The sequence below is a fragment of the Mesoplodon bidens genome (assembly GCF_964165515.1).
Source record: "Mesoplodon bidens genome assembly, chromosome: 18".
Classification (NCBI taxonomy): Eukaryota; Metazoa; Chordata; class Mammalia; order Artiodactyla; family Ziphiidae; genus Mesoplodon; species Mesoplodon bidens.
In genome coordinates this window covers 5,476,889-5,496,360 of record NC_138175.1, presented here as the reverse complement: position 1 = coordinate 5,496,360, position 19,472 = coordinate 5,476,889, and the positions used below count along the sequence as shown (strand labels likewise).

General features: G+C 56.6%; 2 protein-coding genes across 2 annotated transcripts in view; one reads left to right on the top strand and one right to left on the bottom strand.

Moving 5' to 3' along the window:
* NECAB2 (N-terminal EF-hand calcium binding protein 2) overlaps positions 1-1,965 on the top strand; it is a gene marked incomplete at its 5' end in the record, with an annotated part of 40,683 nt that extends 38,718 nt beyond the window's left edge. Inside the window, 3 exons of the mRNA XM_081216997.1 lie at positions 168-245; positions 768-859; positions 1,404-1,965. Coding sequence (XP_081073123.1) covers positions 168-245; positions 768-859; positions 1,404-1,432 — 199 coding nt within the window. The 3' untranslated portion in view covers positions 1,433-1,965. The remainder of the gene's footprint in view (positions 1-167; positions 246-767; positions 860-1,403) is intronic.
* Positions 1,966-4,060: 2,095 nt separating this feature from the next.
* The window catches only part of SLC38A8 (solute carrier family 38 member 8), a 35,398-nt gene continuing 19,986 nt past the window's right edge, over positions 4,061-19,472 (bottom strand). Inside the window, exons 6-14 of the mRNA XM_081217742.1 lie at positions 19,005-19,062; positions 13,318-13,432; positions 11,878-12,025; positions 11,306-11,514; positions 9,927-9,978; positions 6,301-7,567; positions 5,869-5,974; positions 4,805-4,918; positions 4,061-4,135 (exon numbers count right to left, since the gene is read on the bottom strand). Coding sequence (XP_081073868.1) covers positions 7,474-7,567; positions 9,927-9,978; positions 11,306-11,514; positions 11,878-12,025; positions 13,318-13,432; positions 19,005-19,062 — 676 coding nt within the window. The 3' untranslated portion in view covers positions 4,061-4,135; positions 4,805-4,918; positions 5,869-5,974; positions 6,301-7,473. The remainder of the gene's footprint in view (positions 4,136-4,804; positions 4,919-5,868; positions 5,975-6,300; positions 7,568-9,926; positions 9,979-11,305; positions 11,515-11,877; positions 12,026-13,317; positions 13,433-19,004; positions 19,063-19,472) is intronic.

Sequence of the window (19,472 nt, the reverse complement as noted above, 5' to 3'; positions counted from 1 at the left end):
CCCCAGCTGCTGCAGCTTCTGCCAGCCTCACCTTTCCAGGGTCTTCAGGCAGCCCCGAGCCTGGCTCAGGGGACTCCCTGTCTGGGGGCCCTGTGTGCACCCCAGAGGGGAGCAAGCAGGCCGGCAGCCCCGTGCATCCACTGAGTCTGGTCTCTCTCCTCTTGCAGCATTGCTGCCGTAAGGCTGGCGGACGGCGTCACCTTCGTGGTCTACGAGTTCTGGGAGACAGAGGACGAGTGGAAGATGTAGGTCTGGCCACGCACGGTCTCTAGTTTCAGCCCTCGGCCGGGGGTTAGGTGGTGGGACGTGGGGCGGGGACCTGCCCCGACCCCCTTTCCAGGCCCTTCCTTGTCCCAGAGGCTCCTTGGCGGGGAGGGTAAAGAGTCGGGGTTCCAGCGGCATCCACTTGCTCAGACGGCTGGGCCTCAAGCCAATTGGAGGTGGCGTTTCTCAGGCTGGAGCTTGACCCCCCTCAACGTGCCCTGCTGGGTCCTGAATCTGGGCTCCTGACCAGCCCTGGGAGCGGAGGCCAGGGTTGCTCCTGTTTCAAAACTGCTGCCCAAGGATAAAAATCCAGAAAGTTCTCTCAGTGAAGGTTGCTCAGGGGGAGTCCAGAGCCAGGCTGTGCCCCCAGCCCCCGGGGGCCCCAGCACTCTGCTGCGGCCCTACCTTCCCACCACGGCTCTGAGCCCTGAGTTTGGCTGACTGGTGTGTGGCCCCCAGGCCACAGGGCCCCGAGAGCTCACGGGCCACCCCCTGGGTTGCAGGCACCTGCAGAGCCCCGTATGCAAGGCGTTTCGGCACGTCAAGGTGGACACGCTGAGCCAGCCCGAGGCCCTCTCCCGGATCTCTGTGCCAGGTAGCGGGGAGGAGGGCGTGGACCAGTTACAGAGGGAGGGGGACGCCATGGGCCAGGCAGAAACGGCTGAGCTGGGGCACAAACCACCCCAGACTCTCTGCTGTTCCCTTGGCTACCAGAAACTGTAGTCCACCAGCAAGTGCTCCACCGGAGGGGGTCCTAGACAAGGCAGGGAGGCCGGGGCCCTGAGCCCAGCATGGGGCAGGCCTGTGCTAGGGGCCCAGAAAGCACCCCCAGGCCAGGGCAGGCCTCGCTGCGGGCCACCCCACTGTGTTCCCAGCCAGACAGCCATTCCCTCCAGGGGACAAGCACCTCTGTGCCCTGCGTAGGGCCCCGCCCGTGGCTTCATGCACCCACCTCCCCACGGCCCACTCTGCCGCCCGCAGGCCCGCCTGGCACAGAGTTGGCAGAGGAGCGACAGCCTGCAGGCCTTGCTCTCTGGCCCTGAGAGGGGAGGGGCCGCTGCAGCCTCCCCGGGGCCGGGCCAGGGCCGTCTTTCCCAGCAGCCTCCTCCCCCTGACGCGTCCCCCTCCCTCCTCTCCAGCTGCCTGGTGCACCCTGGGCCGCGACTGAGCCCTGCCTGGGGCCCTGCGGATGCGCCTGCGTCCTCGGATGAAGGACGTGCTCCTTTCTAGAAACTGTGGTAGACGAGCTGTCTTTTCAGTATACTTCCACATAAGAAGGTCTTTTCCTGCTGGTTGAAGTGAAGGTGAACCCCTGCCCTGGCACTTCCCCCCCGCCCCCCCGCTTGTGGACAGAGCAGCATCCGAGCTGCTGGGCCCTGCTGAAGCCAGAGGGCGGCCGTGAGTGCTGGGGAGCGGCCCCCCAGGACCCGTCCCCACGTCCTCGGCCGGGCTCGCCCCTCACCCTTCTCTCACCTCCTCCTCCTGCTAGGAGCTGGGACCCTGTAGTGCCCCCCAGGTCCGGGCTGAGCCCGCAGGCGGCAGTAGACCCCAGGTAGCCAGTGCCCTGCTAGGCAAACAGCCGCCCGGGACAGGCACCAAATAAACTAGCGTTGGGAACGGCTGCGTGTTTGTTTCCTGTCGTCTAGTTGATGACAGCTGGCGAGTGAAGCTGTCAGGATGCTCGGGGCCCCTTATTAGCCATGAAACCTGAGCCCAGTCGCCTCAGTTTTCTCATCTGTCAAGTGGAAGTGATGACTCTGAGGTATGTATCTTGACAAACAAGTTCATGCCTGTTCAAAGCTTGGGGGTCCCCAAGACCACCCTCGGCGCAGTAATTCACTAGAAGGACTCTCACAACTCAGCCAAGCCCTTCTGCTCGTGGTTACAGATTATGGCAGCAAAAGCACACAGACCGAACTCAGCATGGCGGAGGGTCCCGGAGAGACCAAGCTTAGGGTTGTCCCTTCCCCATGACATGTGCAGACAGCACCTGGTTCTCCCGGAGCTGCCCTATGACATTCATTAAGCATAGGGAACTGCCAACCAGGGAAGCTCACCTTCAGAGTTTGCACTGGGGGTTGGCTCTGGCTGACCTTAGCCTCCAGCCCCTGTGGAGGTCAAGCTGATCCCAAGTGGCCCCAGGTAAACAAAGAGACATGTGTCAGGACTTTCCAAGGTCCTAGAGGTTCATCACCTCCTAAGAGCCGAGGGCAAAAGCCAGACCTCCCTGGACACAGTCGATCCTTGGCTGCACACCCATAAAGGTGCTGTTCCAACAAGCCAGAAGACCCTAGACTTAAAGGTTATTTCAAGGCCGATGCTGGAACCTCTGTAACTTCCTGTTTCCCTGGCCGTGTTGCAGGAGAGACAATACACAGAAGTCCCAAGGGACGAGAAGAGAGACCTGCCTCCCTTTGCTAAAGCAGGACGGGAAGGAGGGCAGGTAGGGAGGGGGCTGCTGGGGAGCCGGGGAAGGAGGAGAGAGAGAAAGGGCCTGGAACTGGGCCGCGGGGCCCAGTGAAACCATGGGGGCTTGTTGGAAGCATAAAATACAGATTCACATCCTAGCTGAACATACATCCCAGCTGAACATGTCAGCGTCCTTGCACTCAGCCTCTCACAGCCTCTGTTTTCTCATCTGTGAAGTGGGGAGAAGACCCCTCCTTGGAAGCTTAGGAACTGCCTGGCTCACGAGAAGGCCACTGCAGGAGGTCCTGCTGGCAGCGTCACCTCAGCCCACCCTGACGCTGCTACCGTTCCAGGCAGCTCAGCTGTTTTAAAAATAAAAATCTCAGGGGGTGGAGGCTCCTGGAGGCGCAACTGAGGAAGCCCGCCCTCTGGGCCCGTGACTCTCTGCCCCAGATTCTGCCCCAGCTCTCGCCTCTTGGAGGCTCGGAGCTGACTGTACCCACCTCAGATTCTGAGGGGGTGGAACAGGCTCTGAAGAGAACAAGCATCAACCCTAAAAGGGATAAGAGCCTCCACTTACTTTACACTCCAGTGCGAGGCACTTGGCAGGTGCCGTCGCTGCTTCCTGTGCCATCCTGGGGTCCGCACGTAGGGAAACCGAGACACAGAAAGGCAAGCAGCTCGCCAGAGGGCACACGGCCAAGTGGCACTGCTTCATCCAAACCCAGAGCAGTTGTCTGCCCCCAATGCTGTGCTCTAACCACCTGGCACGCAGCAGAGACAGGTGCAGAGGAACGGCTCCGGATTAATACGTTCAGATGCCAGTCAGGTTCCCCCAACAGTTAAAGATGGAATTACCACGTGACCGAGAAATTCCCCTCCTGGGTATATACTAGGCCCAAAAGAATTGAGGCATTTAAGCAAGCAAGCACTTGCGCCCATATGTTCACAGCAGCTTATTCACACGAGCCAGAAGGTAGACACATCACAAATGCCCATCAGTGGACGAATGGACAAACGCAGGTCTATCCATGCGGTGGACCGTGATTCAGCCATAAAAAGGAATGAAGTCCTGACCCCGGCCGCAACATGGGCGACGCGTACAAACCCTATGCTGAGTGAAAGAAGCCGGGCACAGGAGGCCACATTTGTACCATCCCATGCATACGACACGTCTGGAAGAGTTAAATCTATAGAAATGGGAAGTAGAGTAGGGGTCGCTGGGGGGGCTTACTGCTGAGGAAGGCGTTTGGGAAGCGATGGAGGAGGTGCCTGTGTGACAGTGCGAGGTACCCAATGCCCCTGCAGTGTGTGTGCACTTCAAAATGGTTAATTTTATGTTACGTGAATCATTTTTTAAAATATCACAACTCACCTGCTCAAACAGATGTTCAGCATCTGTGTTCCTTGCCGTGTCCCGTTCGAAACCCAAGCCTTCCACGGGAGACATGTGGCCGCCATCCTGTGTGCGACACAGGCAACCCCTCAGGTGCTGGGGCTGCTGCTGTCCCTGCGCATCACCTGGGGGCACCTAGAGCCACTGGAAGGACACTTCCCCAGGACACTCGGACCCCCTGTAGGCCATGCTTCTCAGAGCAGAACGAGTCACCTCGACTGCAGAATGTTACTGGGCCCCATTCACAGCTGTCCCTTGAGACAGGAGGGTCTCTGCACTCAAGCACACATGTCACCACTGATCGGGATCCTGAGACAGGCCAGGCTCTGGGGGTCTATCTCAGCTCATCCCCATGGCTATGCTGGGAGGGAGGGGCTGCCCTCAGTTTCGTTTTAGAGGAGAACAAAGAGGATGGAAACCAAGGGCCGGAGGAAGAAGGAGAGGAGGTGCTGACCCAGGTCCCGGGAGGGACACCGAGGCTAAGAATAGCACAGAGGTTTTCCTGGGTCAGCAATCTGAGGACAAGGGCTGTTTAGAGTAGGGACGGAGCCTGGCCAAGGCGACAGAGCAGGCAGAGTCAGCTCAGATGTTCCAGACCCAGAGCCCACGCTCAGAGCCCTGTGCGCCACCCTGATCTCAAGCATGCCACTGGAGCCCCTCTGTGCTCCAGCTGCTGTCCCAAACCAGGGGGAGGCGCTCGGTGCTGGAGCAGGTCAGTCCAGGAGATGAGCATACCTGCCTCATGAGCTCAGACATCAGAGGGCAGCATCCCAGCCTGCATTTCTTTGCATCACATCCTTGTGTGATCATGGCTGATCTGAGGCTCAGTCCTAGGGGAATCCCCTCTACCTGTCAGAGAGATGGAAACGATCGTACCCAGGGGTGATACCTGTCACCCCTGCAAGAGCCCCACCCTCATCTCTTCTCAGCATTAGTGCCAGGCCGCCACCTCCCTGATGTGCTTTCCAGCTTTGGCGTAAGCCCTCTGGTCCTCACATTCCCCTTTTCCCTCAGCTGCCAGGAAGCTCAGTGTTCACCTCCTAATACTCTCAACCTAGCTTTTCTGGAAATTACCATTGCTTGGGTCCCCCACCAGCTGCTGTAAGTACATGATCACCTTTAGTTCTCACACAGTAAGTGCACGTTGCCTCATACGCAATAAGGCTGCTGTTTTGCTGGTGGGGAAATTGATTCTTAGAGGAGGTTCATGAACTTCCCAAATCTTGAGAAAGCAAGTGGCAGAGGGTATTCACAACCAGTAGTCCAACTCCAAAGTCACTTCATACACCGCCTCTCTTTCTGGCACGACCCTTACCCGCCATGCTTTGTTCTTACCTAGGACCCTCCATGAAGGGTCCTATCACAGCCCAGCTTTCCTGGGCAGCAGCACCGTGCCAAGCACACAGGGTGTAGATGATAAGTCTCTGACCATCCAAACCCGCTGCCAGCTCTGGGGTGATAAATGCTCCAGGAAATCCATTCTGCCAGCACATGTGCTGGTTCTGAGGCCCTTGTCCAGGAGGACGCTGTGGCCACTGCAGGGTGTGGCAGGTCGTGGTGGGGCTGGTCAGCACTTGGAGAAGGGTCCTGTGTCCCCCCTCACTGGATCAGAGTCTCCGCCAACAGCCAGGGCACTGGGGGGCAGGGGCCCCATCCCCGCCCACTGGGTCAACTAGTTCCCAACCCCCTTGGCCACCCCTAGGAGTGGATGATGGAATTTAACCCAAAATCAGTCCCAACCCAACTCTGCACCTCACGGGACAGGCGGCCTTGAGTTTCCCAAGCTTCAGTTGCCTCACCTGGAAAATGGGGGAGTTTGAAAACATTACACGAAGTCGAACCAGACACAAAAGGCCACGTATTGTATGCATCCGTTCATGTGGAATGTCCAGAATGGGCAAATCCCTAGAGACAGAAAGCGGATCCATGGTTACGGGGAACTGGAGAGGGAGGAATGGGGAGTCAAGGCTAACGGGTCCTGGGGTCCTTTGGGGGTGATCAACATGTACGGGGATTGGATATTGGTGATGGCTGCACCACTCTGTACATCTAATGCTCACCGAATTGTACACTTTAAAAGGGTGGACTACGTGGTATGTGAATTACATCTCAAAAAATAAAAAAATACAGGTGGATAAACTGGAAAAAAACAAACTCTAAAACGGTTCTATCACCACCAGCCTCACACACACGTGACGCGAGATAACAAACAAGGCCCGGCTGCTGCCTACCTGGAGGAAGGTGTCTAAAGGATGTCAGCCCATGCAGGCTCTGGCACTGCTGGCTCCTGGCAGATGTCCCAGGGCGGAGGAAGAGCGGCCTGAATCCAGCAACATCCATCCAGGGGTTGCCGGGCCCTGGGCAGGGTCAGTGCCGGGGACAGCGACGCGGGAGCCCCTGGCCCCGTCCTCCTCTCCTCCCCGGCCGTGGGCAGATCCCTGCCCCCTCAGCCGCAGGCGTGGTTCCTCACCCCAGGATCGGGGAGGGAACCATGGAGCAGACAGAGCACTTGGCCTCCAGGCTCTTCAGGTCCAGCCAGTGGAAGGGGCGGGGGCTCCCCTAGGGTCCCCCCCACCACTGGAGCGAGGCCAAGCACAGGCTGTGTGGCCAGCTCTGGGCACGCATCTCCTTGGGCATTCCCCCATGCCGCAGCACTGCCATCCCCAACGGAGGCCGCCCCAAATGCCCCCTGGGCTCTCACCCACTGAGCAGTGCCCGTGCCTCGTGTCTTTGATCCCAGCACCCCAAAGCAGGGCTCTCTGGGCCTCAGCACCTGCCTCCCAGTTATGGGTTTAACTTATTTTTCTGGGGGACACAGTTTACGCCCTAACCTCTGGAAAGTGTGCATGTGACCCTATTTGGAAATAGGATATTTGCGGATCCCAGTTAAGTGATTACGATGAAGTCACACTGAATTAGGGTGAGCCCTATGAGAGGGAAATTGAGACAGATACATAGGGAGGACGGCCACGTGAGGGAGGCGGCAGACACTGGAGGCATGCGGCCACGGGCCGAGGAGAACCGAGGATGGCCAGCAACCAGCAGAAGCTGGAAGAGGCAGGAGGGACCCTCCCCCTAGAGCCTGCAGAGGGAGGGTGCCAGCCCAGCCCACACCTTGATCTCAGACTTCTAGCCTCCAGACGGTGAGAGAACGCACTGCTGTTGCTAGAAGCCCCCAGTCTGTGGTCATTTGCAGGGCAGGCCCAGGACACTAAGAAACTTCTCACCACTGCACCAGAAACCCTGGGAACCAGCAGAAGCCCAAATGAGCAGCCTGGGAAGGCAGAACGTATCCGTTTCTCCAGCATCTTTATGATGAAATAACATCGGTCTCACGGCTGGATGCAGGCAGCCGGACCAGGGCAGCCGTGGAGACCCCATCCTGCTCGGGCACGGGCCGCCCCTCAGAGCAGCTCCATGACAGCCGCCACCGTGCTGTGCCCGAAGATGAAGGTGCCGACAAGCACGGAGACCACCCCCCAGGCCTCCAGGAAGCACCTGCCAAGTCAACAAACTCCCGTCAACACGCGCTTTTCTGGAGATTTGCACAGACGAGCCAAACACATGTAGAAAACTTATGATGTGAAGCCTAGCAGAGTCACCAATTTGGAAGAAATTCAGGTTACCCTCCCTTACCTGTAGGGATGGGTTTCTGGGACAATAGGAAATAAAGTACCCGTGCAATGGAAAAAAAAAAAACAACTCTCACCCAACCTGTTGTTTCATAACCTCGTTCCCTCCCAATATTTTATCAAAGACGAAGAAATGGGGGGAGGGAGACACCAGTTTCACACTCCCTTCTCTTCCGCTTCTTTTCTTTAGGGGGTGGACACCCCCGAAAGTGAGGAAGGAGAAGAAAGCCCTAGGTCACACAGATGGGAACAGCGGCTGGGGGGCGATGGGGGAGGGGACAGAGGTGGCTGGAACTGGTGGCCACGAGACCACGTGCACAGGCGTCATAACGTAACCAGGAGAGACGGTGCAGGCAGTGAGGCAAAAGCCACGATAATAAGACTCCCACGAAATAACAGGGATATTTCTGGCCCGTTAACAAAGGCCACAAGGATCCGTCGTCATGGAAAAACCATCTGCAGTTACGCAGCGTGGCAGAGTGGCAGCTCGGTGCCGTGAACACCCGCCTGCCTGAAAGGGGGGAGAGAGGTGAACGTGACGGGGCCTGCTGGCTCCTCGGAGCAGCTTTGATCAGAAAGCCCTAAAGCAGCGCTAGGATTAAAAATACCTTTAAAGCCCATCAGTAACAGCTGCTGTGAACTTGGACTGAGGCACCACAGAAGCAGCACGACTTGAAAGGGCGCTACAGGGAAAGAACCATGTAGGGGGCCCCCAGGCAGCCGAGGCTGGGGCTAAGCCCAAATCAGCTTTAGAGACGCCCAGAAAAATGCTTCTCAACCCAGAAGGGAGCCCAGCCAGGCCTGCCGCTGTGGGAAGACCAAGCTTGGGCTCCATGGGGCTGGACGAAGGGGAAAGAGAGGCTGCAAGTGGGCCCCAAGTTCACGGCTGCTGTGACATAAGAGCATCTATACTGGGCTGAAGGGTGGTTCCCCAAATTCACATCCACCTGGAACCTGTGAACATGACCTCATTTGGAAACAGGGTCTTTGCAGATGTGATGAAGCTAACGATCTGGAGATGAGATCACCGTGGATTGGGGGTGGGCCCTAAGCCCAATGACAGGTGTCCTCATAGGAGAGAAGCAGAGGGAGACTTGAAACAGACACAAGGGAGAGGCTGTGTGAGGACAGAGGCAGGGATGGGAGTGATGCGGCCACAAGCCAAGGACCACCTGGAGCTGCCAGAAGCAGGAAATGCACAGAGTGGAATCCCCCCCAAGAGCTTGCAGAGGGAGTGTGGCCCTGCTGACACCATGATTTTGGACTTCTGGCCTCCAGAACTGGGAGAAGATACATTTCTGTTGATTGAAGCCACGAGCAGCCCTAGAAAACTACTACAGTGTCCTCTCTAGCCACCTTGGCCTCAGTCTTCACATCTGTGAAATGGGACCAAGATCTGCACAGACTCCCGGGTCCCTGGCACTGGCTGAGCTCTGGCCCATCACCCGTGCACACACTCTCTTTCTCAGTGGGTCCAACTGGGCCCCTCGGTGGCAGAGTACATGGTCCAAATTACACCACAGGCCGACCCAGCGGAGGGTACTCTGCTGAAAAAAGGGATGGTCCAAACGGTCTTGTCTAACCAGCAACGTGGAGCAGGGAGGGGGGTAAGCGTGGGGCCCCACGTCCAGTTGGCCAGAGTTGAGCCCCAGCTCTGCCCTACTCGCCACCTGCCTGTGGGTTGGTTTCTGCCTCGTCTTTGGGATGGAAATATCCCAGCATCGCAGGGAGAGGAAGGGGTAAAGGGGCTGAGCGTGGGGCCCAGCACTGAGGCATCATCCAACCAGGACCTGCTGTCCTGTTAACAGAACGTGTTGCCCTGGTGCATGGGGGAGCCCACGGCCTCCAGAACGCAGGGATCTGTGGGGCAACAGGACCAGCCTGTACCCACCCCGCCCGGGGTCCGAGTACAGGATGGGGAAGCACGCACGACTTGGGCCTCCAGACGCCGGGAAGACCCCAAATCCGCATAAAGCCCCAAGCAGAGACCACAGCGCTCGCAGTGCAAGGGCGGCCACGCGTGGACTGAACAGGGCGCAGTGTGCCGGCCTGGGATGGAGCCCCGGCTCAGCTGCCCCCAGCCCCGCCGTGTGGACAAGGCCCCCCTCCCGGCCTGGCCTGCAGTTCCCTCACACGCAGGACCCGGTGGGCGAGCAGTCTTCACACACCCCTCCCGGTGAGCCCCGCACATGCTAGAGTCGACACCCTCACGTGCACACACTTACTTAACTCGGGGTCCTACGGGCTCCACGCTGATGGCACAAATGAGGCACAGACCTGCGGAGGAGACACAGGGTCACACCAGCTCTTCGTTATTGAACCCAAAGCAGCCCTGAGCTCGCAAAGGCTCAGCCAACACCCAGGCGCCACTATGGGGTCCCCGCTCGACACCCCCTAACACCTTGGCCTCTCCAGCGACGACGACAGCACACACTCACGTCTCTGATGCGATGTGGTGGGTCAGGGCCAGACTCGGGGCCTCACCCCTGGGACACCTTTGACAGCTGCCAGCTGCCTTTGTTATTCTTTTCTTTCTGTCATTTTTTTTTTTTTCTTTTTTAATCGTGCTACTGAGATTTGAAGCCAGACAGCTCTGCCTAAAGATCCTGTGGGTCTCCCCGCTGCCAAGCCTATCCTGGCCCGTCCTTTCCAGCACGGGAAACGGCTAGAGCTACAAGGCCCCACCCAGGACATGGACACCCAACCCATACTGTGTGTTCAAGACACTGCATCACTGAGTCCATCCGCCCTAGACGGTGGTTGGCCGGCGGGGGGCGGAAGCCAAGGGAGGTGGTGAGGCGCTCGGACCCCGCCACCCCTGAGAGCGCTCCCCAGGGCCCGGGGCCACAGGATCGGGGGTTTCTGCCCCTGCAGTGCTGCTGCTTCTCCGGGAGCCCCCAGCCTTGGCCAGCCTGGGTCTGCCAGGCCAGGGTAACACCCAGGCCAATTAACTGGAATTTCACATCATCACTCACTAACACTGGGAAGGTTTCCTAGGAATCCCTCCATCATGGAAACTGTGTTTGCCTCCCAGACTGGGGGACAAGGAGGGAGATGTCTGTGGGGCACCTTTGAACCATAGGAGTTTCATATAATTGAAAACATTAAATAAAATCCTATAGTGGGCTTCCCTGGTGGCGCAGTGGTTGAGAGTCCGCCTGCCGATGCAGGGGACACGGGTTCGTGCCCTGGTCCGGGAGGATCCCACATGCCGCGGAGCGGCTGGGCCCGTGAGCCATGGCCGCTGAGCCTGCGCGTCCGGAGCCTGTGCCCCGCAACGGGAGAGGCCACAACAGTGAGAGGCCCGCGTACCGCAAAAAAAAAAAAAAAAAAAAAAAAAATCCTACAACGAGTGGCAGCAGCGGGAGGGTGGACAAGGCTGATGAGGCCGACTCAGCCCTGCTACCTGCTAGCTATTCCACCCAGGAGGCCTCAGTTTTCTCATCTGTAGGCTGGGTTGATAACAGCACGCCCACCAAGTATGTCCTTCAAGGGCCACTGAGATGTTAAATAAGGGAAGGTGTGTGAAGCCCTGGCCCAGTAAACAGGTCTGGGAGCCACCCCTCCTCCACGAGCTCCCGCCCCCCACACACAGGCCCCTCACCTGGGAAGATGAAGATGAAGAAGGAGCTGATGCCGCCGATGATGCCGATGATCTCGCTGAGGTCGGGCAGGAACAGGGCCATGGCGAGCGTCACGGTGACCCACAGGACGGTCAGCGACATCCGGACCCATGGCCCCGAGGGCTCGGCCAGGGCCTGGGGCCCACACGCCCAGCAGCAGCCCCTCCTCCAGAAATCCTGCATCACCGACCTGGAGGCCACACACTATGGGCTCCCACGGGCTCCCGGGGGCTGCAGCCCTGCACTCGCCCACCACCGGGTGCCCCAGAGTGCCCCCCACCACTGCCTCACTCCCTGGGAACCCCCGCCGCACAAGGGTAGCCAACAGGGCGGGGCCGCATTGGGCCGCCAAGCTCCAGGGGCCAGGCTCCAGTCCTGACACCAGCTGGGCGACGCTGGCCAAACCACTGGACTCCCCTGCCCGTCTCCTCCTCTAGGAAACAGAGGTGAAGACAGTCCCCACGCCACATGGGCTGGCGTGGCGCCTGGCATGTGCTAATTTTTGATGGGTGCTATGCTCTGCACTGAACCATGTCCCACGAGCTGGTCTCACCTCCCCAGGAAGAGCACAATGGGGTAGACAGTCACAATGGACACAGCGAAGAGGACCCGGGCAACGATGATGACCCCATCGTTGCCTGGGTAGGACATCAGGATGTCAGCAGAAACGTCTGTCCCGAAGGTCAGGAAGCCATACACGCCTGTGAAGGGTAAAGGGGGGAACACAGGAGAGCTGATTAGAAAAATGCTATCCCCCCACCTCTACTCCGACACGCAGACAGCACCCGGATCTACCGCTGCTAATGTTTCCCCTAGGAGCTGACAGAAAGTTCTAGAATCTCCCAAGGCTTTCCTGTCCTCAGCCTACAGGATCCTGGTCCTTCTGACTCAAACTCCTGCTGGGCAAAACTGTCCCTTGTCCTTTTTCCAAACAGCTCACGGCACCTGTATAAGGCACCCACTCGTGGGTGTGGACTGACTGGAAGCAGTCTGAACAATGCTTTCCGTGCCCTGTCCACCTCACCCTTACAGCATCTAGAGAAAGAAACTGTCCGTGCGCCCATTTTCCTGATGGGGAAAATCAAGACCCAAGGTGTCAACAACTGTCTGGAATAACACAGCTCATTACAGCAGAAGTCAGGTCCCTACCCCACAACCCAGCACTGCCTCTCGGCCTCCGCGTCACCTGCCCGGTCCTGAGACAACCATCGCTGACCAAGAGCTGTGGTTTGCTTTGGTTTTTCTCCAGCCCTGTGATCCTGCTGGCCCTGGACCATCTGAAGGAGACTCTCAATCACCGGGTCCAACTCAGGGGCCACAGAATGAGAGAGACCTCCCCTGCTAGACAGAAGTCACCCAGCAAGTGTCCAAGGCCCCTGACACATCTGTGGGAGCCTAAGAGCTCCCTGAATCAGAGACTCTGATAGGCTGACGAAAGAAAGGGCTGCTGGGCTGGAGGAAAGCGGCCAGAAGTCGGCCTGAACCCGGGCCCTGGGCTGTGCACTGGACGTGCCGTGGGACCTCGGGTGTGGCACAGCCCCTCTCTGAGCCACACTTCTGTCACCTTTGAAGACCCTCCTGTGCCCGTTTGTGGATGTTGAAACCCACTGCATCCAAGAGGGTGTTCTATAAACCACTTCCTGGATATAATGCTCCGACCGCCATCACTGACGCCATCCCACAAGACAGGCAGGCAGGGGCGTGGGGGGTGAAGAGCAGGGGCTTAGGAGACAGACGGGCCAGGGTTTGCATCTCAGCTTTGCCACGTCTAGTTGGGAGAATCTGGAGAAGTCATGGCAACCCTCTGAGCTTCAGAGGCCTCCGCTATGAATTGTGGACTCTCCTGGGGGTGTTAGGGGCAAAAGAAGCACAGGCAGTCAAACCACTTAGCACTGCACCCAGGACGCGGTAGGGTCTCTATACACACTTGTGATTATTCTGGTTTTTCCCACTGCTCCACACCCAGGTCCTGGGCACCTTGCGCGGGCCTTACCTGTCAGCGAGTAGACAAGGCAGCAGGCCAGCAAGGACAGCACGGAGACGAGGGCCCAGTGCCCGAGGCTCTGGCGGCGCATGCTGCAGTAGATGGACACGGCAGCTTCGTGACACTGCAAGGGAGCAGCAGGGTCAACGGGAGTCGAGCCAGCTGGGCGCTAGAATCACCTGGCGCCATCTAAAAAGTCTCAGTGTCTTGGGACTTCCCTGGTGGTCCAGTGGTAAAGAATCCCCCTTCCAACGCATGGGACATGGGTTCAATCCCTGGTCAGGGAACTAAGATCCCACATGCTGCAGGGCAACTAAGCCCGTGCACCACAACAAAGATCACGAGCGTCACAACTAAGATCCGACACAGCCAAAAATAAATAAATAAAATAAATATTTTAAAAAATACAAAAAAAAAAGTCTTAGTGTCCCAATACGTAACAAACCAAATGCCCACCAAGAGCAGAAGGGAGAAGTAAGTCATCAGATATTCATGTGTAGAATATTACACGGCACTGAAAAGGGGTGAACACAACTGCACACCTCAACACAGAGAGCCCCGCAGCTGTAACGTGGAGCAAAAGACGCCAGAGAAGAAGAACGCTTCCATGTACGTGAAGTTCAAGTTACGAGCCAAACAAGCCAGGACAGGGTTCTCGACCGCAGCATTGCTGATGCTTGGGGACTGTCCTGTGCATGGTGGGATGCGGACCACAACCCCTGGCCTCGACCCACTAGATGCCAGGAGCATCCCCCCCAAGATGAGACAATCAAAAATGTCTGCAGACATTGCCAAATGTCCCCTAGGGGGCAAAATCACCCTCAGTTGAGAGTTACCATTTGTGGTGACAGAGGGCAGAATAGTGGGGTGGGGTGGTGCTACTGAGGGAGCATTCCAGGGGTGCTGACGATGTTCTATATCCCCATCGGGGTGATGGTTTCATGGGACTACACATACTTATGATTTATATACTTCCTACATACTGTATCACATGGTCACATTTTTAAAAATATAAAATACATGTAGCCAATGCCAGGAGCCCACCTTTGATGTGCACTTTATTTATCTGGGACAGGTCCTGGGCAGTGGTGTTTTATCAGCAGCCCAGGAGACCCTGATGAGCAGCCAGGGGTGAGAGGTGCTGCTGTATCTGGATGTGCCGTATGGGTTCTGGGATCTTCCCAGGCTCCTGGGGCAGGGTTCCCACCACCACATCCATTTACTTACTTCTAATCAAAGCCAACAGGATGACCGTCCATGCCTGCCCACTCCCCAGGCTCGAGAGCCCTGCTCCCCTCGTCCACCGAGCTCAGCCCACCACTGTCCCTCTTCGCTGCCTCAGGGCCTTTGCCCATGCTGTGTGCTCTGCCTGCAATGTCTCCTGGTCCAGCCAGCTTCTACTCATCCTTTAGGAAAGCCCTCCTCCCCAGCTGGCCGAGTTCTGCTCTCACGCCCCCCATGTGAGCACATCTGGGTTTGCGGGTTCAGCGTCTGTCAGGTATGTGGTGTCAGACACACCTGCCTCCCTCATTCCCAGCACAGAGCCTGACCCACGGGTGAAGGGCACTCCGGCAGTTACTCAATCATCCATCCCTTTGCCAACCTGCAGCCATGAGGCCTCCCTGCACCCAACCCCAGCTCTCCACACTCAGGTCCTTATATCAGTCCCCCTTGTTGCGAGTGTGGGGTGCCCATCAACCAGCCTCACACAGTCCCCACCCTCATGGAGTGCCCACTGTGAGGGGCTGGGGCACACCAGCCCCAGGCCTCCCGATTCCAGCCACAGAGGCGGCGTCCAGCCTGGAGCAAGCTCTCACACGCCTTCCACGACAGGCGAGCCTCAGGGACCTCCCTGACCTCACAAGCCTGCTGGCTTGCAGGCTGGCTCAGCCAGGCAGTGGGGGGCTTAAACTGCCCCCCCACACACACACTCTCTCTCTCTCTCTCTCTCTCTCTCTCTCTCTCTCTCTCCCTCCCTCCCTCCCTCTCTCTCCCTCCCTCCCTCTCTCTCTCTCTCTCCCCCTCTCTCTCTCCCAACAAGCAGTGGAACTCAGGACCAACGTTCCCACCTCCTATACTCCGGACCCCAGACATGGGGGAAAAGATGCCTGGTGGTTGCAGGATGGAGCCCTGCCCTTCTTCCTGTTTCTCCTAAGACTCCTGGGTTGTGCTTCTCTTGGTCTTATGCGGGGAAATAAAGCTTCTGAGGGCAGGGCTGCCCTGCTGGGACAGCATCTAGGACGGTGACTGGCCAATAGCAAGCTCACTATTCACTAAGTGATGGGACGCAGGGCAGAGGAGCATGTGGTGGGTAAGAAGTGGAAACAGTCCAAACACCGGCTGAAGAAAGGAAAAACAAGCTACGGACTCTCCAAACAGTGGCATATCATTCAGCCATGAAAAGGGACGCAGTTCTGACACGTGTACCACACGGATGATCCTCAAAAACACCACGGTGAGTGGGACTTCGCTGGTGGCGCACTGGTTGAGAATCCGCCTGCCAATGCAGGGGACATGGGTTTGAGCCCTGGTCCGGGAAGATCCCACATGCCCCGAAGCAACTAAGCCCGTGCGCAACGACTGAGCCTGCGCTCTAGAGCCCGCGAGCCACAACTACTGAGCCTGCGCGCCTAGAGCGTGTGCTCCGCAACAAGAGAAGCCACCACAATGAGAAGCCCACGCACCACAACGAAGAGTAGCCCCCGCTCGTCGCAACTAGAGAAAGCCTGCGCACAGCAACAAAGACCCAACGCGGCCAGAAATATAAATTAAAACAAAACAAACCACCACATCGAGTGAAAGAAGCCAGCTACAAAGAACCATATACTGTATGATTCCACTTATATGAAGTGCCCAGAACAGGCACATCCAGAGAGACAGAAAAATCTGTGGTTGCCAGGGGCTAGGAGGGGAACAAGAGGGGAATGGGGCGTGACTGGTAATAAGTACAAGTTTCTTTTGAAGGTGATGAAAATGTTGTAAAATTGATGGTGGTGATGGTTGCACAACTGTGTGAACACACCAAAACCCACTGAACTGTACACTTTAGAGGGGTGAGTTGTATGCCATGTAAGTTGTATCTCAAAGCCGTTTAAAAACAACAGGGGGAAAGAAGACACACAGAGGGCCGATAAGCACATGAAAAGATGCTCAACAATGCTAATTATTAGAGAGATGCAAATCAAAACTACAATGAGGTACCACCTCACACAGGTCAGAATGGCCATCATCAAAAAGTCTACAAATAACAAATGCTGGAGAGGGTGTGGAGAAAAGGGAACCCTCCTGCACTGTTGGTGGGAATGTAAATTGGTGCAGCCACTATGGAGAACACTATGGAGTTTCCTTAAAAACTAAGAACAGAACTACCATATGATCCTACAATCCCACTCCTGGGCATATATCTGGAGAAAACCATAATTCAAAAAGATACACTCACCCCAATGTTCATTACAGCACTATTTACAATAGCCAGGTCATGGAAGCAACGTAAATGTCCATTGACAGATGAACGGATAAAGAAGATGTGGTACATATATACAATGGAATATTACTCAGCCATAAAAAGAATGAAATAATGCCATTTGCAGCAACATGGATGGACCTAGAGATTATCATAATAAATAAAGTAAGCCAAAGAAAGACAAATATCAGGACACCATTTATATGTGGCATCTAAAAAAAAAAAAAAAAAAAAGATACAAACGAACTTATTTCCAAAACAGAAAAAGACTCACAAACATAGAAAACGAACTTATGGTCACCAAAGGGGAAAGGGGGATGGGGGAGGGATAAATTAGGAGTTTGGAATTAACATATACACACTACTACGGATAAAACAGATAACCAACAAGGACCTCCGGTATAACACAGGGAACTATACTCAATATTTTGTAATAACCTCTAAAGGAAAAAAAAATCTGAAAACGAATATGCATATTCAGCTACATATACCTGAATTGCTGTGCTGTACACCTGAAACTAACACGATGTTGTAAATCAGTCATACTTCAATTAAAAAAACCACAAACAAGGGAGAAGTACCGCGTGCGGCCAGGGTGTCTGGGAGCAGAACCTGTACCCACAACCCGTGCTCCCCACAGGCCTCTCCTTCCAACTCTGCGTGGGCTGGACGGGGTGCCCCGCTGCTAAGTGTGTGGGGAGGGGTGTGTTGGAACCGGAGCTCCCGATGACGCCAGCTGACCGCCCACGCCTTCCCCGCACAGCAGCCCCTCCAGCCTTGCACCACTCCTCACCCGGCTCCCTTCCACCTTCACCTGCGTCTAGTTCCCCCACCCCCAGATCCCTGACTCCCCAAGCTGGATCCTGGCAACCCTATCCCCGGCCTCGGCAACTAGTCCTCAGCCCCACCCCGGCCCTGCAATCCACAACCTTTGCCAACTCCCCCATCTCCGCATCCCGTATCCCTGGAAACTGCAGCCCAGGCCTCGGTTGCTAGGAGAATGGGATGTGGGAGCCGAGGCAAAGGTGAGGGGGGCACCTCCTCACAAGCATCTGGAAAGCACCCCGCACCCCTGCCCAGCGTGAGCGGGCACCCGAGAGAGGACCGGCTGAACGACATCCAAACGGCTGACAGCAAAATCATCGCCTTCCATCTTTCAAAATATTGGTTGTGCAGGAAGAAACGTGAGACATTCTGTAAGCGGCTTGCTAAGCCCCAGAAGCGATACAGCGACTCATTTATAAAGAAGAGAAACGGAAATGTTTCAGACTTTTCTTTTCCCCAAGAAGTGGTTCTCAAAGAAACTATAAGCTGACGAACACAGAGGAGCTGGTTGATGAGCACAGGAAGAAGCCGCTCAGGCTACGAGGCTGAGACACTGTCAACCCCGAGCCACTTTCCCTCGAGAACTGGATTTCACTGGGGGCGGTTTTGTTGTTGTCGTGGTGGGTAGGTGGTTGTTTTTAGGAGAGAGGCAAATCTTTCCTAAAATAAACGATGGAGGAAGGGAGTCAGCTACCACCGGCTAGGAGACTGCGAGACACCAAGAGAGACTAGAAGGCGGGGAGCAAAGCTCAACCCCACCCCCGCCCCTCCAGCCCCGCCCAGCCCTTTGCAGCTCTCCGGCCTGAGACCCCTCCCACTCCGGGGCTCTCCAGCTGAAGCCCCTCCCCTTCAAGCTGGCCACCTCCCACACATTCCTCAAGACTCCTCCCAGGCATCAGCGCCTGGAAAAGGGCATCTCTGAATCTGCCCCACCCAGCGCTGCGGCGGCGGCGGCGGAAGCCCCTCCACTGGATTCCACGCACGGAATTCCCCACTCCATGCCATTCTATCAAAGTCTATATATTCTGCCCAGTACCGCCAGCTCCTCACACACCTTCCCGCCCTCCTAGCCGGCAAGCCTCCAGGGCCCCGCGGCAGAAGCCACCTGCACGAAGGCATTCTACGTAAGCAGGCCACTCCAGGTCCCTGGGCGTGGCGACTCAGCAGTGAGGACTTCGCAAAGGAGGGGACAGGTACCGGGCCCACACACTCGACCCCAGACCCAACAAACAAACGTGCTGCTGCTGGCTGTCGGCGGGGCCGGTTCCCAGCTCACGGAGCCCAGATGCCGGCCACGTGCACCAAGTCCTCCAGCTCCTCCCGACAGGGAGGCCACACTCTCCTGGGGGAGCAGGAGATCCCCAGAGCCTGCAAATGCCACCCTCTTCAACACAGACGCCAAGGTTACCTGAAATCCGAAGCAGATGGTGGGAAAGACACTAAATACGGAGGTCCAGGAGGAAGGACTGTAAAGAGATGAAAACGGGTGTTTGTTACAAAAAGTTAAACTCAAAGCAACCTTCAACTTGAAGATGAGGTTTCAACAATACCAGCAAGATGTAACTAAGCGTAACTATAAGACAGGTTTTAATAACCACATCCACTGCCGGGTTTGGGGGGTTAGAAAAGGCTGCATGTTAAATGCTGCACTTTCTAAGTACATCTGTGCTGACATATGGTAACTTGACATTCTCCATGCAGGCACAACTTGGGCAGGGCGTGGCTAGGAGGAACTCCCAGCCTCCCTTGGAGGCTGCCTGTTCCCAGTGAGCTTAGGGGCTGGGATGGTAGGGGGCACAGGCAGCATCCATCAAACAGACCCCAACAGGGCAAGGATGGTTTGACCTCTGTCCAAGCTGCCCAAGAGAACTGAGGT